We start from the raw sequence: 24422 nt of genomic DNA on the forward strand, positions 1-24422 counted from the left end.
CCAGAATGTCCGTACGTCCATTTTAAACATGTCGATTTTTAACTTTTTTGACAACAAATTTTTGTATGTTTAAATTATCCGATTCTTCTGATTTTTTGAAAACTGATTCCTATTACAACAAGGTACAATGTTATAAGCGAAGCATCTCTATAAACAAGTCCCAAAAATGTAAGTATGTCCTTAAACAGTATCATCTATTTATGCAGTTTTGCAACAAATTTTCTAAAATATTGTTTGTACTGATGCATAAATATTCTGCTAATTCAGTTCTGACAATCTACAAGTGTTAATGTTCGTTTATCCTTCCATTTCAGAGCTTCGCTTTTATGGATGTTGTCATCCTTGTTAAAATATAACAGAAGTTAAAATATTTTAAAGCTAAATTTATTTTCTATCAAATTTTATTAGTTCAACAACAACAAAAAAACATTTTTATACACCAGCTTAAAATTTATTTACATAAGCTCTTAAATTGTATTAAACATATGCATCATATAGGTATAAATCATAGGTATAAATCTTCATCACCTTAATTTTCCGTTTCTAAGTTTTCTAAAAAACAAAAGTGGTTAAAGGAATAATCATGAAATTTGTAAACAAAATTTAAGTCACCCATATAGATCAGGGAGTAAGGGAGGGGACAATGGGCAATTAATTCAAAGTTTTCAAAGAAAGTCCATGAAATCCAGATTATTCCAGAAAATTTGGAGGAAATTGTAAAGGGGGTGTTAATAAAATTGAGAAAACTATAAAATAAGGGAAAAGTTCCAAGAAAAAAGCAATCATTTGAAAATTAGATTACAAGTATATCAGACTGACGTAACCATTCTGTATTTAATTACTAGAAAAATCTCCCTAAAACTCATTCAACCCATTTTAAATGTCACTTTACACAAGAATTCAATTTAGGTTGTTAGATTAGGGTTCTAGAAATTGTGTTAAATATTTTTATTGCTTTTTGTCTGCTTGGAGCATTACAAATTCAGCGGCAATTGTGCGCTAGTACCCAGAACTAAATCCTTCAAAAACAATATAAGTGAGTCCCCAATGTTTGAAACCCCTAAAACATTGAATATTTGATTCTTTGTCCCATCCCAAGATCCCTGGGACGCATAGAGTATGTTCCCACACAAATAGAACAGCCAGAACCCTGCCATGATAATAATAACAGAAACGGAATGGTATAAAGGCAACGTTTAGCTGGTTCTAAAGATGCGCTATCCTAAACTGTGCTGTCAGACGTTTGGCAACTAGCAGCCCACAAAATTATCTATTACTCCTAATATCTGGACAAAATTATCTATTACTCCTAATATCTGGCTAAATACACAGGGATCTTAAGGGATAAGACAATGGCCGATAAATTGATGTACATTCCCAATGATGATTCTCAAAATAACCCCGTCTATAGATTAAAGTTAGTGGTTGAAACGTTTGAACACTCAACTTAATGATTCAGTCAATTAAAAGGGGGGGGGGGGAATGTGGTGACTCGTCACACGACATACCAGCAATTTTATTTTGGGTGCTACTCCCTTAGTTTTAGAGATAATTGGATGAAATCTTTTGGGCTGCGTCACTAATTACCCCAACTATTATATCTTTCAAATTCTCGTTTATGAAGGTATATCTTAAATACAGTATGCTACTCCCTTAGTTTTAGAGATAATTGGATGAAATTTTTTTGATTGTGTTACTAATTACCCCAAGTTTTGGTGTCTTTCAAAAAAAAACAGCGGCGGGACCGCCGCTCCCGCCGGCCACCGCCGTTTTCCGCCGCCACCAAAAAAAATTTTTATTGCATCTCTCGCCGAATTAGGCAATTTGGAATCATTTGAGACCATGTTATTTTTTTCAAAAATTTTTCCCCTTACAAGCAACCCTTCGGGGGGACTTACCCCAAGTTTTGGTATCTTTCAAAAAAAACAGCGGCGGGACCGCCGCTCCCGCCGGCCGCCACCGTTTTCCGCCGCCACGAAAAAAAATTTTATTGCATTTCTCGCCGAATTAGGCAATTTTGAATCATATGAGACCATGTTATTTTTTCAAATTTTTTTGGGGGCGGTGGCGGAAAACGGCGGCGGCGGATGGCGGGAGCAAGGTTGCTTGTAAGGGGAAATTTTTAAAAAAAATAACTTGGTCTCATATTATTCCAAATTGCCTAATTCGGCGAGAAATGAAAAAAAAAAAATTTTTTGGTGGCGGCGGAAAACGGCGGCGGACGGCGGGAGCGGCGGTCCCGCCGCCATTTTTTTTTCAAATATTTTTTTACTGACCTACCTAAAAAGATTTTGTTTCAATATCTTTAAAAGCACAGGAGTAGCACTGAATTTAAGATATACGTTCATGAATTCAAGATAACGAACATGATTCCAAATTGCATAATTCGGCGAGAAATGCAATAAAATTTTTTTTTTTGGTGGCGGCGGAAAACGGCGGCAGCGGCGGTCCCGCCGCTGTTTTTTTTTTAAAGATACCATTAGTTGGGGTAATTAGTGACACAATCAAAAAGATTTCATCCAATTATCTCTAAAACTAAAGGAATAGCATACTGTATTTAAGATATTCCTTCATAAATTTTTGAAAAAAATAACATGGTCTCAAATGATTCCAAATTGCCTAATTCGGCGAGAAATGCAATAAAAAAAATTTTTTGGTGCCGGCGGAAAACGGCGGTCCCGCCGCCGTTTTTTTTAAAGATACCAATAGTTGGGGTAATTAGTGACCCAGCCCAAAAGATTTCATCCAATTATCTCTAAAACTAAGGGAGTAGCACCCAAAATAAAATTGCTGGTATGTCGTGTGACGAGTCACCACATTTCCCCCCCCCCCCCTTTACTTAAGTCCCCAAAGTTGTTAAGCCAACGAATAAGAAAGCGTTATTATAAAACTTTGGGTACTAGTGAAATAAACAGCCCATTATCCCCTCTCTGCTAAATACCAGTTTTATATTCCTACCTCTTGTTATCATCTGTAAGTTTCTTCTTTAACAGAATATCTTTTCATCTTCTCAGTAAACCTAAAATTGTTTGCAACATTATTTTATGCAGTTTAAAGAAAAGTTATTTTACTAAAGCTGAATTCAATTCCCCCCACCCCATTCCTTAAAATTTTCTGTGTGACTCTAATCTCTATGTCTGTCAGGTTCTTAATATTCAATGCCAAGATATAATTATATTCTGAACTGAATCTTTTGATATTTGGAAATTTCCCTCAAAGTGCCTTGTCAAGCACAGAATCCCTGCTTATTTTGAAAAAATAGAAAATAAAAACTTTAAAACATTTCGTAATAACATGTTTATAGGGGTGTGATATAATTTCTCAACATTTTTTGGTATTGTATAACAAACCCGTCAATTGTCAATAAATCACGTAATATGACTTTTGCGTTTCAAGCCAATCCTTTCATAAATAGGAGTCTGTCTGTTTGTAATAAAGGAACTCGCTAACACCTAAGCCAATAAGGTTCTCCTTTACAATGTAGCTTCTCATTCGTCCTGAGAAGGTTTATAACCATTTTAGGTATGGGTACACTTACCCTTTAAAAAACAATGACCCTTAGAAAAAATTACCCCTGAAACAAAAATTTCTTTTTTACACTAAAAATGAATATGATGAAAGTCGACTCTCTCCCCCCTACCCCCACTTCCACAAAGGCCTCTAGGAACAAAGCTGCTAGTTTCATAAAAAGAATTTTAATTGAGCAACTAATATATCTTCCCTAAGGGGGGGGGGGGGGTTATGCAACCATCTCGTAATCAGTGGGCAAATAGCAGTTAGAATTCGAATTTCCATCTGAAATTTTGCATGAGTTCTGCCATTTTTTGGATATCTATTGCAAATTAGTCACGAAACCTATCTCCACATAATAGTCTTTTCCACGCCAAAACGCTATCAAACGGTTCTAGACGGTAGCTGTTGGTACTAGAAGTTTTAAAAATGGTTAATGCTATCATTTAACATGAATTAAACCAAAAATATGTTTTGGAAAGTTGATTCCTACGTAATTGATGATGAATTTACCCTGAAAATAGGCAAAAAAAACGGCTAAACCGCCAGCCGTAACTTTTCCAACTTTTTGTTCGATTTAGGGAAAATAGACCTAGCAAGGATTACTCATGCAAAAGTTCAGATCGAAATTCGAATTTTAAGTGCCATTTGATCACTGATTACAAGATGGTTGCATTAACCCCCCCCCCCCTTTTATATTATCATATTTTTAGATTAACTTCCTAATCTTTTAGATCCGTCCAGGGATCTAAAGGGAAAAGACAATGGCCGATTAGTTGATGTACATCCCAAATGATGATACAAAAATTACCCCTCCTGTAGATTGATATATGTGGTTGAAATGTTTGAAAATTCAGCTTAAAACGCCAACCAATCAAAATCAACTTAAGTCACCAAAGTTATTAAGCAAACGAATAAGTAAAACTTTGGGGACTAGTGTCATAAATAAACAGTCCATTGTTCCCTCTCTCTCTCTGAGATCCGTCTTTTCCAGCAATTATTTCATTCAGCTTTCGGCAAAATAACCTTCCTTTGTTGTGAGATCTTAATTAACAAAATGGATATCATAAAATAAATACAACAAATAAAAACAAGGTTTCTATTCATAAATTTACATCATCTTGTTCCTCCCAAGAAACTAATATTTTAATTTTATATTTGTTTATACAAATTTTAAACAAAATTTTATTGTTTTGAATTAAAATTTGTAAGTGCTTAGAATTTTAAAAAACGCTTTAATGAAACTGTTATCATTATCAAAGCAGAGTTGTTAGTTTACTAAGAAGACATAATTTAAAATAATACATAATGATGATTATAAACAAACTATCCATTTTGTACGTTTATGTTGTCAAACCAGTCAAGATTTAATAGCAGTAACCGTTTTAATAAAACAGATGAAAGTTTGTGTTCAAAATATTTTGTTTACTGGTATAATTTACAGTCAAATGTCTTCTGAAATTGTTTGATTTGTAAAAAAATAACCCTTTTTATACCAAATAAGTTATTTCTCAAATTTTAATGGAAATCTGCTTTTACAAACAGAAACCTTGTTTTATAAAATTACTCACTTGTTAAATTAACTTGATAAAATGTTGATAACTCTGTTTACACGCGAGATATTTATGCATAAATAATTTCTACTATGGACAAGATAAAATAAGGAGGGTGCCCTTCTTAATGGGATTATTACAGAACGAAAAGTAAACAGCTTTGACAACTTTAGGTAGTAATGTAGGGGTGGGGGTTAATGCAACCATCTCGCAATCAATGTATTTTGATTTTTTGCTTTTCACATACAGAAATGTTTTTCCCTTCAGACAGACTTACTTATTAAGATATATAAGTTTTCCGGATTTATAATGTTAGAGGGAGATTTGAAATCTGCATCAAATTTTAAGGATTTTTTATAAAATTCGTTTTTTGTATAATTCTTTATCTAAAAGCGGAAATGCATTTTAAGTTAATAAATTTTGACCAATAGAATAGGTGGATTTTAAACTACCTGCGCTCTAATTGGTTGAATGATGTACGCCATCCAATCAGAGCGCAGATTTTTTAAATCCACCAAAATTAATTAACTTAAGTTGCATTTCCGCTTTTAGATGTAGAATTATAGAAAAAACGAATTTTATAAAAAATCCTCAAAATTTGATGCAGATTTCAAATCTCCCCCTAACTTTAAAATTCCGGAAAACTTATATATCTTAATACTTATACTTCGTAGTAGTACAAATTAACTTTTTTGCAGTCACCTTTAAATCTCCATTCTTCTCTCAAAATCCTTGTTATGCATAACAATATACTGTTAATTTTAGACAAAATACTAAATCAAACACTAAATAAAATCAAAATAAGGGCACCCTCTAGAAGTTACTACGGTATTTTTAAAATCAATGGAACTATACAAGGCAATAATATAAGGAATAGAACTTGACTATGAAAAAAAAACTATTAATAAGGCATCAATACTGATAAAACAATAACTTTATGATACTATAAATGATAAAATAATAAGATGATGCATCCTTAAGACTTAGTGTTACAAAGGTTCAAGTTTTACTGTTGGTCAATTCCAGGTTTTTAAAACCACAGGTTCCAGGTGACCACTGCATCGATCAGGCGGCTCTCCAGATGGAAGTACCAATAAAGTTGGGATGATAAAGGAAATATTTTAGGATTCACTATTATAGAGGACTTGCCACAAAAGAGTATTAGGGAGGGGAGGGTAGGTGGATTTAAACTTTTCTTGCCACAAAGGGATAGTTTCATGAAAAGGCTAAAGAAAATTTTTGAAACGTCTAAATGTTAATAACCTTTATTGAATTCAGTGATTCAGCAAAATAATTCCATCTGATATTGCTGAAAATTTGGATATTTTTGTTAAAATCTGTTTTGTACTGCAACTATAGGGAATTGGTTAAGAAAGGAGGAGGGATGTGGGGGTAATTTTCACTTGGAATTGTTTGTCAGAATCCTGGTCCCCGGTGTTATGTAAACTTTTGTTTAATCAAATTTCCATGAAAAAAGAAAAATTTGCCTGATTTCATCTATGTAACTGTAAACTTAGTTTACTAGAAAAAACGGGTATTTTTAGTAATTTACTTAGGTTGTTAGGTTAGGTGATTGCCCCGCAGGAGCTAGAAATAGGAGATAGTTTACTGAAAATTTTTTTGCAGTGGGCTGAACTTCTAATTCTTTTTTTAGGAACTATCCCTACAGTAAAAGTAATCTTTTAAATTGCAAGCAATTAAAATGACTATGAAACTCTATCGTGGAAAGTCCTCCTTTAATTTACATTACTGTAAGACCAAGGATGAGCAGTTACCAAAGTAGGAAGGAAGGAACACATTATAAAACCTGAAAATTTCCTGTATTTCATACTCTACCTGTTGTAAAAATAATCGAAAATTTCATTCAAGTGAAAAGAAAAGTTTTAATAAAAAATAATACCGACCCCCTTAATTTTTTTACTACCTTTTTTTAATTATTGGACAGTTAAATATCCCTTCTATAAATTCTCATAAATAAAAATCGGATTAAATCGCTGAATAAATTACCCTCACTTTTTTTTGTTATAAAGTTTCTTAATTTTAGTCTTTAGAATAAGCGGTTGAATCCTTAAACCTCTTTTTTATACATTTTTTTATAAACAAAAAAATAAATAAATAAACAATTGTAGAGACCTAAAAAGAACATGACATCAACAAACTTTATTTTACGATTAGATACAATGAACAATTAAGAAAAAACAGTTTTACTACAATGTTAATTATATAAAGTTTAGTTTAAACAAGCAGTGTCAAAAATGAACATAAGAGTTGCTGTAAAAATAATTACACACACTATATACAAAAAAAGGTAGATTTTATGTCATATACAACGATAGCAAAAAAATGCAATGATATAACTGTTGAAAATATAAAAAAAAAATTGTGCAACTCTTTCTTTTCTTGTTATGTAGCATTTTTTGACACTGTGCTTAATATAATATAATTGGAGAGGTTTGTTTTCGAATTTTCAGCAAATTTACAGGCGTGACACGCAGTTACAAAAAAGTCGCTTGCAAGTTTTTTTTTGTAATGATAAGTCATTTTCTTCCAGGAAAAATAAAATTTATCCAGAGAAATATTGACATCTTTTCTTCCTAAAATTTTTCCGCGACTTTTTTGTTAACTGTGTCACTACAACAAGCGGGTAGACAAAATTGTATTCAGCACAGGGTAATTAACCTGAAAAAGTCATTAAATATGATGATTAACCTAAAGTTCAGGCTTTAGGAACCAGCCTAACCATCCCCCATATGCCTCCGGTTTTATTATTAACCTAGATTAAATTAAACTCATTTCTTTATAAAATGACGAATAAATAATATACTATAGCATTAAAACAATTAAAAAATGATGCATCATCCAATACTATTGCAATTACTATCATATAATAATAAAATTAATATTAAATACGATATGCAACAAAAAAACAAAAATCAAAACTATTATCATTAAACATGACTAGATAGATAGATAAGATAGCAAATAAAATATCATATACGGCATTAAGATAAAGTTTATTTAATACTATAGACATTATATAAACGTTAGGACTGAATAACTATTAACATGTTAATTTAATAACAGGGCAGTTCATAAAATATCATAACTGACAAGGTAATAGCAATAATAAGGCATTAAAAAAAAACTAACAAAGTTGCTATAAAAATCCCCTGAAGGAATAAAAACTAAACTCACCGTGTGTGTGTTATGTTGAGTGTATCGCTGGACCGCTGGATTGCGTCCTGGTTTAGTAATATCCAGGCTGTTGGAACCCGGGCTGGGGTGCTCCGTAGCCAGCCTAAAAGTGCAATATAATGTGAGTTGCAGTACTTCCTAACTTTAAATTTTTAAAGTTATGTATTTTATTTTTAGTCTCCCTATTTGAAAATCTATAAGTTAAATGTCTCTAGGTTTCAATCTATCTTTTTTTATACAAATATCTACTCTTATTATGAATTTTTTAACATAGTAACATCATATAATAATCAGCTATAACTTCAATCATAAACAATTTTTTGTAAATTGACATTTAAGGTTCTAAATCTTAAAATGTGCAAAGACTGTTTTTATTGTCAGAATTTAATCATAATTATATGTGTTTTATATTTACCAGTGGGTATCCAGCAGGGGTCAAACTACCACTCTTAGCACTATGTGTCTATATTTACCTGTGGGTATCCAGCAGGGGGCACACTACCACTCTTAGCACAAGTGTCTATATTTACCTGTGGGTATCCAGCAGGGGGCACACTACCACTCTTAGCACTATGTGTCTATATTTACCTGTGGGTATCCAGCAGGGGGCACACTACCACTCTTAGCACTATGTGTCTATATTTACCAGTGGGTATCCAGCAGGGGGCACACTACCACTCTTAGCACTATGTGTCTATATTTACCTGTGGGTATCCAGCAGGGGGCACACTACCACTCTTAGCACTATATATTTATATTTACCTGTGGGTATCCAGTAGGGGGCACATTACCACTCTTAGCACTATGTGTCTATATTTACCTGTGGGTATCCAGCAGGGGGCACACTACCACTCTTAGCACTATGTGTCTATATTTACCTGTGGGTATCCAGCAGGGGGCACACTACCACTCTTAGCACTAAATGTTTATATTTACCTGTGGGTATCCAGTAGGGGGCACATTACCACTCTTAGCACTATGTGTCTATATTTACCTGTGGGTATCCAGCAGGGGGCACACTACCACTCTTAGCACTTTGTGTCTATATTTACCTGTGGGTATCCAGCAGGGGGCACACTACCACTCTTAGCACTATATGTTTATACTTACCTGTGGGTATCCAGCAGGGGCACTACCTACCACTCTTAGCACTATGTGTCTATATTTACCTGTGGGTATCCAGCAGGGGGCACACTACCACTCTTAGCACGCATAGTTTTCTCAATTGCCTCAGCCTCAGCTATCTTACCTACAATAATAATGTCCTTGTTATCTGATTTGTTACCTCTAAAACTTTGATACTTTAATTAAAATATTATATATTGGTGATGTATAAAAATGTATGGTCCATTGACCTATCCATCAGAGCACTGGGTATTAGGAAGCAAAATTGAAACAAGTATTTATACATAATTCCTAGCAATTAAAAGTTTGACATTAAACGGATTTTGATACAATTTTTAATATCCATGCGTTGTTAAGTCAAAGGATTAATGAGAAGGTCTGTTAGGGGTGTATATTCTGCAAATGTGACCCTACTGTATGGGGGGGGGGGGGGGGGGGATAATAAAAAAAAAATAATTGGTTGGATAGTAAGAGATATAAGTTTTCCGGAATTGTAATGTAGGGAGTAGATTTGAAATCTGCATCAAATTTTAAGGATTTTTTATAAAATTCGTTTTTTATATAATTCTTTATTTAAAGGCGCAAATACAAATTAAGTTAATTAATTTTGGCATCTGTGATTGGTGGATTTAAAAAATCTGCGCTCTGATTGGATGTCGTACATCATTCAACCAATTAGAGCGCAGGTAGTTTAAAATCCACCTATCCTATTGGTCAAAATTAATTAACTTAAAATGTATTTTCGCTTTTAGATAAAGAATTTTACAAAAAACGAATTTTATAAAAAATCCTTAAAATTTGATGCAGATTTCAAATCTACTCCCTACATTAAAATTCCAGAAAACTTATATCTCTTATTGGATAGGGGGGAGGGGGGGGGTAAATGTAAAAGTTAAGAGAAATGAAAGCATTTTTTTTCATTTTTTTCTCACCCAATATGTGAAAGGGGGCATAATATGAATAAAATAAAGAGTTCTGAAAATATTTTTCCATTTCATCCCCTTCCTTGCTAGAAAAAAAACTAGGAGGGGGAAAAAAAATTAAAAATTTGCAGCAGGGGAAAATATGAATCTTGTGCAGAATATACACCCCTAAGGTCTGTCTGTCCACAAACTGGTCAGTCTTATTTCTCCTACTTACCAATACTTCTATAATACTCCGCCCACTGTGCAGAATAATCAGGTTGGGAAGGTTGGGGGGCGGGAGCAGGGGCTGCCTGCTGGGGAGCAGGTGCTGCACCTCCACGCACCTTAAAATATAAATAATAAGCTTTAGTAAAAAAATAAGTAGAAGGGGAATTTTTTTTTATTTTAAATGTATCAAAATTTATTTGTATTTCTTCCAAAAAATTCTTATGTTTTAAGGTGTTATTTATGGGGTATTATTTATCAATGTGAGTCAGATTTTAATTATTATTAAGTTGAAAATAAACATAAGATTTTTGGCCTAATATTCTTTTCTAATTCTTGAAGTATAAATGAAACACAATTGGCAAAAAAATCTAGGATGATTAAAATTTAAAACACATTATAAAACAAAATTGATTTTAACATATTACACCGTAAGCAGTAAAATAAAAAGGTTTACGTTTGATTTTTAATATTTCAATATATTTTTAAAACAAAAAAAAAGCAATCCATAAGCGGGAGGGCGGAAGTGCCACTTTTATAAGGTAAAACGTGGATCTGTTAAGAAAAAGCCAGCAAAAAATGCCTTTTTCCAGTGCCAACTTCAAAAATGCTGTCTTATGAGCAATTCCGCCGCAGTTGTTCAAAAGAAACACATTTTACAACATTAAAGCAGCTGTTAATGAGAATACAAGTACTGTAACTCTCATTTTGGCCCAGTTCCTTTTTTTAAAGTTTCACTTCTGCCTCTCCCATTAAACACTAAATATGAATGATGAATTTATGGGATATTTAAAACTTTATGATAAATGATGTGTGATGAATGAAACCTTTGGGTACCTGGCTCTCAATCATCTCCGCCTCCTTGATCATGCCTAAGCTTCGGTAATATTCAATCCACTGAGCTGAGTAGTCCTAAATAGTCAGGAGTCAGATGGACCAGGTTAATTCTTGAAAAGCAGGGGTGTATATTTTAATTTATTTAGATTTTTCTTAGCAATTTTAAAATTTCAAGAATAAAAACCTTATTTCATATCCAACTATAGTTTTCCGTTTAATTCAAAAAGAATACTTTATGTAGGTTATGTTATGTAAAATAAGTTTCAGGAGAGTCGAGTCCCATGCAAGTAGGTTATGAGTGTTATATTTTAGCATATTATAAAATAGTTTACAAAAATAATTTAAGAAAAAAAAATATACACCCTTTTTAAATAAAAGGATAAGCAAGGATAAGAGTTATGATAATTTTGAGGCAAATAGGCTAGGGAGACATTTCAAATATATGATTTTAAAGTTTATTTTTTTCTTCTTCTTAAAATTACTGTTAATGAAAGCACGATAAAATAAGTATGGTTAATGAATAATGATGAATTCTTTTCTTCAAAGATAAAAATCATTGACAAAAACTGATAAAACGAACACACACAAAAAAAAGAGCACGAACATAACAAATTAACTTACTGGTTGTCCAGTGGCTGGGTTGACCTGGACACCGCCAGGCTGAGGTAGCGCTGCGGGGGGAGCTCCTCCACCACCATATCCGCCCTGGGGTGGTCCTCCGTCAAAACCGCCACCATAGGGCTGGTCGTTCTGGCGGTAGTTGCCGTTATAATTATCTCCACCGCCTCCATAACCGCCGCCAACCTTCTCGGCGATCATTCGCTTCGCCTGTTCGATGGCGTCTGGTGTTCCCTAAATAAGAAGAAATAATAATATGGCAGAAAAATGTTGTCTATCTGTCTGCTTGTCTGTCTATCTTTCCATCTACTTTCTTCTACTTTAATGTAACGACAGCAACAAGTCTGTCCATCTAAAAGTCTTATAATCAGTCTATATACCAGTAACTTACCTTAATAAGAATGTTCTTCTCCTTTGCAGTGTCAGGCGCATTCTTATCAACCTGGCAGTGTGCTCCTGATTGCTGACAAATTTGCTTAATTGTTTCTCCACCCTTACCCATCACCAAACCAACCTTAAATAAAATATAAATAAATTATTTTAACAATTTATAAAGAAAGGAGTAGGCTGCGCTAAAAATCCGTAAAGGTGTGAGTTTTAAGGCTTAAAAATAGTAGTAGAACGGCAATATTCAATAAATATGTGTATTTCTTATTAAAAAGAACTATAGCAATTTTTTTTTTTTTAAGTTAACTTAAATTTTTGTCGTTCTACTACTGTTTTTAACTTAAAACTCGTTACGGATTTTTAGCGCAACCTACTCCTCCCTTTATTTATTATCATTGGGGCCCGTACATCTATTTCTCCCTTTAGATTTCTAGATATCACAGTATTTGCTGCTTAATTCAAATTTTCTAGAATAATAACTATGCCGAAGATTGTGTAATTCTTTCTTTGTCTTAACCAAGAATTTACCCCCATCAAAATTTTCAAACTTATTTTAGTATTTAATACAACACCCATATGGCACTTTTCAAAAAGTTACCTTATTAGAAGGTACTGAGAAATTTTCTTGCAGTTCATAACCGCCGCCACCACCGTTGTTACCGCCCCATCCGCCGGGAGCACCGCCACCTCGTCCTCCGCCTCCCCGCCCTCCGCGGAAGCCTCCTACATCAATAGGGAAATAAGATTAATATAAACAAAATGGTAATTAAATACTTATTCTTAAAGCTAAATAAGCCTGTATTTTCCTCTTGTTTATTTCTGTCTTTCAGTTTGCCTTAATAAAATCATTACCGATTGGTCTTATCTGAAAATAGGACAACGGAATGTAAATAAACTGGTGCCAAAAACATATTCTCTCTCATTCATTAGCTTAAAACTTAAGCAGGGGGTATATTCTACATGGGATCCCCTGCTCAGGGGGGGGGGGGGGGGGGGGGGAAATAAAAAATAAGTGGTTGGAGGGAAAAAAAATGTAAAAATTAAGAAAACTGAAAACATTTTTCCCATTTCACCCCTCCTTGGTGAAAAAACCAAAAAAAAATGTGTGGTAGGAGGGATAAAATATAGAGTTCTTTAAATATTTTTCCATTTTCCCCCCCTTCTTGGTGAGAAAAAACCTTAGGGGAAAAAAATAAAAAATTTTGTAGCAGGGGAATAAAAATAAATCTTGTGCAGAATATACACCCCTGAACTTTAGGTAATTCATCAAATCTTGATTAGTCTAGTTAGTTCAAACTGAATAGGGTAGCGTGAAGTTATTCCGGTCACTTTTTTGCTTCTACCCCAAAAAAACATACTTCCAAAAAACTTTTTCCGGTTTTTTTGATTGCTAATGAATGATATGACGATGAGGAAGAAGCCTGTCCTGGTCCGATTACAGGGGTGTATATTCTACACAAGATTTATTTTTTTTTCCCTGCTACAAATTTTTTATTTCCCCCCCCCCCTAGTTTTTTCTCACCAAGTAGGGGGGAAAATGGAAAAATATTTAAAGACCTCTATATTTTATTTATTTTATTCCTCCTACCACACTTTTTTTAGTTTTTTTTCACCAAGGAGGGGGTGAAAATGGAAAAAATGTTTTTAGTTTTCTTAATTTTTACATTTTTTCCCCCTCCAACCACTTATTTATTATTCCCCCCCCCCCCCCCCTGAGCAGGGGATCCCATGTATTATATACACCCCTGTCCGATTAAGATCTCGCAACTAGAAGGCATGCAAAGAGCTTTCTTAAGACACCTTAAACACCTTTCTAGCTCAATCCTAGCCCATTTGACATAAAAAATCCAAACCGCGCAAAAATCGCAAACACCCTCTTATACGAAAAAGATGCTGACCGGAATATCCCCACTATTTTTAAAATGAAAACAAAATATGAAAAAAACAAGCTAGAACAACGCCTCCAATTACAAACGATAACTGAAGGCCATAGTTTTCATTTACAAAAACACTGAGGTCGCTAGGACTTAACATTTTTTCACAATTAGAAGTTTAACACAGCCTATTTTGAAATTTGTTTTACCCTCGTCCATGGAGATTGAGAAAAGATGACAACGGTATCTTACTTTTCGATCTTATGTAAGATAATATTTACATTTTACTTTAATTTCTGTGGGTCAAGCTATAGAATCTATCTATCTAATTATACCTGGACCTCCAGGACCGCCCCTACCACCACGGAATCCTCCCCTGCCCCTACCAGCGCCGGGTCCACCCATTCCACCCATGCCTAACTTGGCGCGCTCCTCCTCGATTACTTGCAACACTCTCTGCTTGGCGTATTCAATCTAAAACAAAGCCAATGATACATGGATAAAAACAAATTGCATGAAAAAAAAAATATTTTTAAATGTACGATTTTGTCTTGAAATGGTATTTTAGATGATTTATAGCGCAGATACATCGAGGGGAACAGTTGCTAATCCTTAGGATCTCTGAGTGTTTGAACCGTAGGATCTCAATAACCACTGAACCGATATGGTTATCCTCTACATGGTAGCTTCTCATGGGTCCTGGAAAGGTTTATAACTATTTTGGAAGAGGGTAACACTACACCACCCTCACAAAAGAAATCAACCCTAGAAAAAAAGACGCCTCCAATTTTTCTTTCTTTTTAAAACTACAATTATAAGAGGAAAGAGTCGACCCCCCCCCCCCCCCCCCCAAGTGCCTTTAAAGGCGTAGCAGCAAATATCTTATTAACGCAAATAAAAGTTATAAAATTACCTTGTCAGGAGGTCCAGAAATGCGCAAAGGTTTCTGGTCAGCAACATCCTTAGATTCCTAAAAAAAAATCTTTAAAGTTTAGATTAAGCTGAGGAGGAGAGAAGTCATTGGACTGCAAATAAATCATTAAGCATCTAATTCTTATTCCAAAGAAAATGTTTATTTCACATACCATGGAAATTAAAATCGCCCCCTTTACATCAGAATACTTACGAGTAAATACATAAAGAAAATATATAAAATGAAAGTTACCTGAATAATAACAATTTTGGCGCCAGTCTCTTCCTGCAGCCTCTTGATATTTTCACCACCCTTGCCAATGACCCTGGCAACAAGAGGTCCCTCAAGCATCATCTCAAAAGCTCCGCCCATAAATCCGCCAGGAGCACCACCACCTCCACCGCCACTAGATAAAAAGATAAATAAGCCAAGGTGATGGGTTAAAATAAGTTTTTCAAATACAAGAACGTGTACTTCAAAGATTATCGTATCAACAAAAATATATTCTTTGATTTAATACAAAAACATTTTTCATGTATCACTTATATATTTTCGGTTTATGGTGAAATGAACTTAGACACTATTTACACATTAAACTATTCCATATCTTTTATATAACCTTTGATCAATAAGACACATTAAAGAACACTAAAGTCGTTTGCATGACAATGAACTTTAAAAAGAAACGGGCAAGGTTGTGGTCAAATATATTTTCACTTACCCGCCGCCACCCTTCATGCCACGGCCGTCATTGGCAATAACGGCGTTAATCTGTTGTTTCGCCGCCTCTACGGCGTGGGGCAGGCCGGTGAGCGTACACAGGCGGGTGGGCTGGCCCTGGCTGTCAGGGGCCATCTGAATCTTGCACTGAGATTCCTGCTGCATTCTAAATGAATAATATATTAAAATTTCGTGCATTTATGATTGTATGCCTCTCTATAATTCTGTCCATCTGTCTTGTTAGCCTCATCTATATAACCGTCTGTTTATCCGTCCATCTATTCAACTAATTCTGTAAGTGTGTGTGTGTGTGGGGGGGGGGGGGAGGGGGGTTAATATTATTGTCAGATATTAGAGTTTTTTTACTTTGACAAGGATACTTAAAACTATCTATTCTACATCCTAAACATCTGTGAATCCGTGTGTGTGTCTGTACCTGGTAATATTTTCACCGCCTCTGCCGATGAGAAGACCGACCATATTGTCGGGAACATAGATCTGTTCGGTAATGGCTCCGTCCTGTAGTGTATGAATTATTATAAATAATATAGTTGTTGTACATATTTAAAATTAGAATAGCTAAAGGGGAAAATTTCAAAAGGGGACCCAGTAAACCTTAAGATTCAACATATTCAAAAATAAGGAAAGAAGGTCACGTGTATAAAACTAAATGATTCTTTTTGTTCGTTATAAATCTTGTTTTCAACCATATGATCAGAATGATAACTCACACACTCCTGTTGCATCATGTTGAATGGTTTCTTTGAGTTTGGTTCTTCGATATGGTCTCCTGGCCTTTTTCCACCGGACTTGTTTGCTAACGCCTTAATATAAGTAAGGTAAGATCTCTAAAAATACCAATATATGAACAAATCATATTAGATATGTTTGACTTTTCCAATAATAGGAGGATACGATTACTTAAATGGAGAATAAACTAAACGATGAACGTGCTATGAAGATCAAAATTTTAAATATTTAAAAGGCAGAAGTTACATAGGATACTTCATACTTGAGTATGACTATTTTAAAATACAACATTTGTAAACTACATGACAGTGGTGTATGTATATTCTGCACAAGACACCCCCCCCCCTCCCTGAGGGGGGAAAAGAGGGAAAAATATTTTCAATACTCTTTATTTTATTCATTTTTGATTCCCCCCCCCCCCCCCCACCATATATTTTTCATGTTTTTTCTTCCCATGGAGAGGGAAAAAAAATGTTTTCATTCTTCATTCCCCACCCACCCTTTCGCAGGGGATCCCAAGCAGAATATACACCTCTGCTACATGCTATAAATACTGATTTACCTGTGCTCTGGCAAGTGCTTCAGCTACTAAATTATTACTAGCAGCAGAGGGAGGGGGCGCTAAGCTCATACTGCATACCTGAAAAAGTATCAAGATATAAGGTTGAATTTTACTAAATGTAAGACTAAATTAGGTTATGTGATGGGAATCCGGATCCGGAATCCGAATCCGGAATCCGGAATCCGCCCAATTTTCGGCCAATTTTGGAATCCGAATCCGGATCCGGAATCCGTTTTTTTTAGCGGATTCCGGATTCTAAATTGGTAGGCTAAAATTACCGTCTTTTTTCTTACAACTCCCTCTGTTTGAAGGCAAAGTTAAAAAAAATTTTCTACATAACAAATTTTAATAATTACTAATGTGATGTAAATGTTTTAGTTATGCTGGAAGTCAACACTTTAAACAAATCAAGGCTTCAACCAAGTAACATAGTGATAAATTAACGAAAAAAGCTATCCCTCTGTGACGGACGGCATTTTAAAATACTGCTAGAATCCGGAATCCGAATCCGGAATCCGCCAAAAATAAGAATCCGGAATCCGCAAGAATCCGTCACTTTTTTTGACGGATTCCTTCAGAATCCAGAATCCGAATCCGGCCCAAAAATTCGACGGATTCCCATCCCTACTTATAACAATAAAATTAAATTTAAAAAATATCACAAAACCTATATTAATTTTAGCTGTAGATGGAGGTCAACACATAGTAGAATTACGACCTCTACATCTGCCCTCCAAATATTATTTTCGATTTATTTCGCTTGTTTTTTTATACCTTATTTCTGAAACTAAATGTATAAAGGAAAATTTTATGATTCAGTAATATATGCGTTGTTTGTTGTTTGAGTAATATGGAAAACATTCAAGGATTTTATACGAAAAATATGGATACAACCTCCACCCCCCCCCCTCTACACTCCACCAATTCTTGTTAATTATGAATGACAACAAATGGACAAAGTAAGTTAAAATGTAGTTGTACTTTCAACATATATTGTCTAACTGTACTAACCTGTAGAAAATTTGAAAACGGGTTGAAGTTCGACCAAAACTAAATATTGCTATTTCTTTTAATTTGAGGGTAAAAATTTTGGCTTGAAAAAAAATCTGAAATATATAAAAATTATTTAGTTGATAATACTAATATAAATATGATTTGTGCAAAAATGTAAATACGAAGTAAAAATATAAATATTTCATAACAATTTATACAAAATTTTATATTAGTTATCACAATTTTGTGAGTTGGTTTTACGAGAGGAAATAAGCTTTTTCTAAGACAATTACCAGAACAGGTTAACAATTTTTGTACACTTCAACGTTTTATGATTCAAACTGGTCAAAATGTTTCAATACATACCTATTACATACGTCAAAATAAATAGATTTTCTCAAAAGAAAATAAAAGAAATAATTCTTATTCTTTTGTCAACCCTGTTCTACTAATAATATTAAAATCAGTTTCTAAATTTTTTTTTACTTTCATGATCAAAAAGTTCAGCAAATTATTTTTTTTAAATGCAAAAGTGAAAATGGTCAAATTTATACAGAAAACGTTGATAAAAAAGTATAAAATTATAAAAAAAAGTACGAAAATTATAACAGATGATTACTGATTAGGTATGAATTAGCTAATATACAGATGGAATATTTTAATATTAAAATCAAAATAGGTAATAATAATAATTCATAATGCCTATGGAAATCAAATGATAAATGCAAAAATACAAAATTTTAGGATATATATATGATTATGCAAATATAACAAGGACATTTCTTTATTTACTTTGATTACAAGACAGTCAAGAGAATACTACCTCCCCTTAGAAAACTAAATGGTAAAAATTTTCTTAAGGATAAGTCAATAGTACAAAATAACTGGCAGTTTTCTCAATAATATTCTTAGAAGAAACAACCCATACACCTGGAATTATCCTATAAAAGTTACAAAGTATGAATCACTAAGATTCAGACGTCCGTAATATTTTCACTCCGTTACTAAAATTTTCTCCCAGACCCAAATCTTTGAGTAAGGCAACATCAATGCTCCCCGTTATGGCGTAGTTTTTCACTGCCGCAATGGGTAGCAATGGCGGTAACGGCCGTTTCCGCCTAATAACAATATTACTGGGAGGTGATGGTGGAATTTCTAGTGATCCGTTGGATATAAGTTCAATTGTATTTGATCCAGTCTAAAAACATAATTTTTTGTTAAATTAAATGAGTTTTTATGTTTGTAACATAAACAACATTTATGTAATGTAATTGATGAAATTCTTTATATTTAGTTTTTGTTTTTTGTTACTGAAACTTGACTTATCAAGACCTTACTAAGCTGCAAGGAAATAAAATGGAGAACATACACTAATTTAAGAGGAAATTCAAATATAAATCCTACCTCATTTTGATGAAGCGTAATGTTTTCTTCCTCCGTCAATCCCTTCAACTGATTTATCTTGTGTTTTTCTATAGTTGAATATATCTCTCCATCCAACTTTTTCACCAACTCCGATAGATTTGCATCCAAAGTTGTTGTGAACGTTGTATTATTAAGTGTTTGTGGAATAGCGTTGCTAAGGCGTCGGATGGAGTTTTGGTTGGTGGACACGGCAGGTAAATCGTCTCCTGTGTCCTAGATAGATAAGATAATTAATTATAGGAGATAAGTAGTTATTTAGTATATGAGATAGGTATGTATTTTTGTCTATTTTAGTTAAAATTTAAGTCTTGGTTGGGATGCTAGTAGCACAAAACCAAGTCCTTTAATACAACAGGATAAATATTATATGATAATAACACAGTTTATACCTCAACAAAAGTCATTGGATCTTTTCCGTAATATTCATAACCACAAGTCACAGCCAAACGAAGACAATTGCTATAACTATCATTCATAAAACCTAAACAAAATAATAACGATGTATTGGAATTATATTTATAAAGATATAATAATATTAGTTTTTCATCTCCCCCAATGGGCCATTTTACCTATAAGATTTTAGTCAGTCAAAATAATAGTTTCTGTTAGATCTAATTTCCATTGTTGGAAAATAGTACAGGATAATAAAGGGGGGGGGGGGGGGGGGGCGAAAGTGACACTTTTTGAAACCAAAACTAAAAGTCAAAGGAACTCAACTAAAAAAAGAGTTACAGGTCTGACATTTTGCATGGCAGTTGCTTTATAGGGGTACAATATGGAACTGTGAAGAAACGGCGGCGCAACCGCCGAAAACCGCCGAGAAAAGGAAACACAAATTACGGCGGGAAACGGCGGTTTTCGGCGGTTGCGCCGCCGTTTCTTCACAGTTCCATATTGTACCCCTATAAAGCAACTGCCATGCAAAATCTCAGACCTGTAACCCTTTTTTTAGTTGAGTTCCTTTGTTGACTCTTAGTTTTGGTTTCAAAAAGTGTCACTTTCGCCCCCCCCCCCCCCTTTATATTAACAGGAATCAATACTTTTTTTAATATTTCTGTTCAAATAAAATTTGACAATGAAAATACCAATAATTCAAGATTAGGGTATATACTATTTATGTACTTCAATAGATTTTTTTGTATTAAGTGAGATATCCCGTAAACAAACATGATAAAACGATCTTACGAGATGTCTACAGTGACTTCCATTATTTTTGTTTTTGCTACCTATATTTATATGTATATATTTAAATCTTAATTACCTTCAAATCTATGTGAGAGATTCTTTAATTTAGCCCATTCAAAGGAAGAATTTGGCCACCATACTGGCATACTAGCAACATCTCCATACTTAGGATTGCTACCACAGTGATATCTAAAATAAAATTGAGGATTTTTGAGCTGTTAAAAATATAAAATACTTATAACATATCCATGAAGCACATTTGATCCCTATTCTAATATTTAGTTTTTCATTTAGATTATTTTTTTTGTAACAATATTAGATATTTGTAACTATTCTTTGAATGAGTTCATTTACACCTTTGTCATTTAATCAATTAGGACATAGATGCCCCTAATGGATTAAATTTTATACTTGCTTTTTTTGTGTTGGACGTGATTATCTATGTTGTATAAAATAAATCAATGTATATTGTATATTGTATATTTACCTTAATAGTCTAGCTAACGACGTCCTAGCAATCCCACAGTTCATTTTATTTATAGGTATAGGCAGCTTTGGTATTGTATCAAACCTAACAAACAAAAATAACAAAAATTAATTTTTCTATTATCCTTTCATAAAATTAAGAAAAACTATTATCGAAGTATAAAATATGTTTTTGTGAGATGAAAAAAACTTACAGTAGTGCGCAAGTTAATTTCATATCGTCACACTTACAAGCAAAAAAAACGTACTTCATTGTTTGTATATTTGGTTTACTCTGTCTTGAGTTGAAGGATGAAACTATTTCTTTATTATAAGCTTGATCATCAACCCACGTAGTGGGGCTATAACCAAAATGTTGGAGGCCTAACTCAATTGCCCTCTTCAGGACATCTGTGTAGGACATGTTCTTGGGTAGGTACGGAGGTTTGCCACGGAGATCTACCATATCTATCCATCTAAAAAAAAAAAATTATGAAAAAGGAAGGTATTATTAATTTTTACAACTAAGTTGGCCTATTTCTTTCAAATACTAATATATTCAAAAATAAAACACAAAAACAGGTAAATACGCGGCTTTTTCATCTTTCATGCAGGAAACAGATGCCTAATCTAAGATGTGCCATGACAATTAGTAAAACTTAAAAGGCAAGTCATATCCAAAGTGCTAAATACTCTTACTCACTGATTACTATAAAGTTGCATTACCCCCCCCCCCCTTTTTTTTAGCTTCAGCTCTTACCTAATACAGTCATCCGGCCACCATGGGGGTTGAGTATCAGGATGTCCGTACACAGGATTATTGCCGGCCTGTTGGTAGCGTAGCAACTTGGACAATACTGTCCTGGCCTGCACACAGTTTAACAGGTGTAATGGACGGGGGAGCCTTGGTGGTAACCCAAGCTTTTCTACCTACGAATAAAAAAAATTAGGACAAATTAAAATTTTAATGATAGGCGTTATCATTTAATCACCGAACTTTGCGTTGTCAATTACAACAATTCCAAGTTCGTAGATAATTAAGATTGATAGCCATAAATGCAAGGATCTAAAGATATAAGAAAAATTACCCCTGCTGTGGATTAAAGTTAGTGGTTGAAACGTTTGGACACTCTTTTGAATGAACCAACCAGTCAAAATTCAATGAAAGTCCCCAATGTTGTTAAGCTAACGAATAAGAAAGGTTAATACAAGACTTTGGGGACTGTCATAAACCCACTACCTGCATAATTGCTAAATTACTCGGGCCTACTATTATTGAAAGGATGCTGTGCTACTGGAGCCGTAAGTAATTCTAAACCTGTGTGGGTTGAATTGGGGCAGGGGTGCCTCGAACAACGGGAGTTGGTTCAGCCTCTTCTATACTTTTGTCCCAGTATGTATCGGGATCATAACCGTAAAACTAAAATATTCACGAATTTTTTCTAATTATAGTTATTTCATTTATTTCTAGAATTTCAAAACATTGTGCATACTGTATTTTTTGTTGTTGTTAAATGATGATTATTAGACAACCGGACATGTCTTATTCTTCAACTTTTAAGTGTAACTAAAATATAAAAATATTCATGTATTTTTCCTTTATTTTACGACAAACCATACCTTATAACCACGTTCAATGGCGATTTTCATCATCTCCGAGTACAACAGTGGCTCTTCCATACCCCGCGGTTTTGTATGCACGTCCGTCAGCTTCTCCCAGGGCCAGTAGTAATCTGGCCAGAAGGGAGGCTTGCTGCCGGGGTTACCATACTGCGGATTAAGTCCTTGGTTGGATATCCGTAGAAGTTTGACTAGGTATGTTCTTGCTTGCCGACAGTTCAAAGCGTGCACTGGACGGGGTAATTTTTCTAAAACAAATAAAAAATTATTTTATTTAACAAAATATAAGAAAATAAATTAAAATGATTGCTATATGTCTATAGATATGATCAACAATATAACTGGTTTGATTTTTTTTTAGTTCATATAAAAATGCAAGAATACATAAGTATATGGTCAAAATGTATTCCAATTTCCATTTCCGAATTTTTCATTAAGGAGGGGGGGGGGGGAGGTTTAATGCAGCCATCTCGTAATCAATGATTAAATGGCACTTAGAATTCGAATTTCGATCTGAAATTTTGCATGAATAATCCTTGGTAGGTATATTTTCCCTAAATCGAACAAAAAGTTTGAAAAGTAACGGCTAACGGCTCAGCCGTTTAGCCATTTTTGGGCTATTTTAAGAGCAAATTAGTCACGAAACCGATCTCCACATAATACTTTTTGTCGCTCAAAAACCTAATCAAACGGTTCTAGCCGGTAGCTATTGGTACTAGAATTTTAAAATATGGTTATTGCTATCATTTAACATGAATTAAACCAAAAATATGTTTTAAAAAGTTGATTCCTACGTAATTAATAATGGATTTGCATGAAAATAGGCAAAAAACGGCTGAGCAGCCAGCCGTTACTTTTCCAACTCTTTGTTCGAATTAGGGAAAATAGACCTACCAAGGATTACTCGTGTAAAATTTCAGAACGAAATTCGAATTCTAAGTGCCATTTAATCATTGACTACGAGATGGTTGCATTAACCCCCCCCCCCTTTACTTTAAGTATAGGGGGTAAGCCTAAAAACTATTTTTAGGATGCTTTTCGAATCGCTAGAGAACTGTGTCTACACCGCTAAAAATAAGTAAAACTTTTACCTAAAATAGTTTTCTGTGAATCGACATCACTTGAATTGCCACCAGAATCAGTCTGTTTTCTCTCAATTATAATGTCATAACTTTCCGGCTCCGGCTGGGTAATGGTGGGAGCCGTTATCTCCACCGTTTCAGGAAAGTCGACATATTCCGAGTTTGAATTGTCGTCATAGTCATCGTCGACCTCTGTTTTTGGATCGACAATGATAAATTCGTCCGGAAGTTCGGTTTTAACGTCTGTACCGTTCATGGCCACGGGAGATGGCACAACTTTTGGTTAAATTCATATATTTTTCGGTGATTTTTTTCTATCATAAAGAATATTGATGTGTTATGTTTTTCTGATATGCACTTAACATTTTAACATAGTCGAGACATTTATTCATCTGAAATACATAATTAATTTAATTATTGGTTAGTAATAGTCATCTATAATACAAAGTATGGATATATATTTGGATATATATGGATA

General features: G+C 34.0%; 2 protein-coding genes across 4 annotated transcripts; both read right to left on the reverse strand.

The window, feature by feature from the left end:
* Positions 1 to 362: 362 nt before the first annotated feature.
* LOC145319183 (far upstream element-binding protein 1-like) lies at positions 363 to 18287 on the reverse strand. Of its 3 annotated transcripts, XM_080161098.1 has the most exons (17): positions 18186 to 18287; positions 17175 to 17252; positions 16594 to 16686; positions 16299 to 16381; positions 15864 to 16028; positions 15395 to 15548; positions 15143 to 15199; positions 14565 to 14703; positions 12954 to 13078; positions 12360 to 12482; positions 11972 to 12202; positions 11351 to 11425; positions 10524 to 10632; positions 9428 to 9507; positions 8259 to 8361; positions 2959 to 3019; positions 363 to 552 (listed from the first exon to the last, which is right to left on the reverse strand). In XM_080161098.1, the coding sequence occupies exons 2-15, from the start codon at positions 17241 to 17243 to the stop codon at positions 8311 to 8313; spliced, it is 1554 nt and encodes a 517-aa protein (XP_080017224.1). In that variant the 5' UTR covers positions 17244 to 17252; positions 18186 to 18287; the 3' UTR covers positions 363 to 552; positions 2959 to 3019; positions 8259 to 8310. The 3 variants fall into 3 exon arrangements, with proteins under 3 accessions (XP_080017224.1, XP_080017223.1, XP_080017225.1); XM_080161097.1 differs by lacking the exons at positions 363 to 552; positions 2959 to 3019 and adding an exon at positions 7209 to 7742; XM_080161099.1 differs by lacking the exons at positions 363 to 552; positions 2959 to 3019; positions 11351 to 11425 and adding an exon at positions 7209 to 7742.
* LOC145319182 (uncharacterized) lies at positions 18280 to 24333 on the reverse strand. Its single transcript, XM_080161096.1, has 10 exons — positions 23954 to 24333; positions 22863 to 23110; positions 22561 to 22662; positions 22003 to 22172; positions 21512 to 21718; positions 21265 to 21348; positions 20854 to 20966; positions 19982 to 20073; positions 19572 to 19805; positions 18280 to 19365 (listed from the first exon to the last, which is right to left on the reverse strand). The coding sequence occupies exons 1-10, from the start codon at positions 24198 to 24200 to the stop codon at positions 19135 to 19137; spliced, it is 1728 nt and encodes a 575-aa protein (XP_080017222.1). The 5' UTR covers positions 24201 to 24333; the 3' UTR covers positions 18280 to 19134.
* Between the last annotated feature and the right edge of the window lie 89 nt (positions 24334 to 24422).

Source organism: Acartia tonsa, chromosome 5 (assembly GCF_053477335.1).
Source record: "Acartia tonsa isolate MP-2025a chromosome 5, ASM5347733v1, whole genome shotgun sequence".
NCBI lineage: Eukaryota > Metazoa > Arthropoda > Copepoda > Calanoida > Acartiidae > Acartia > Acartia tonsa.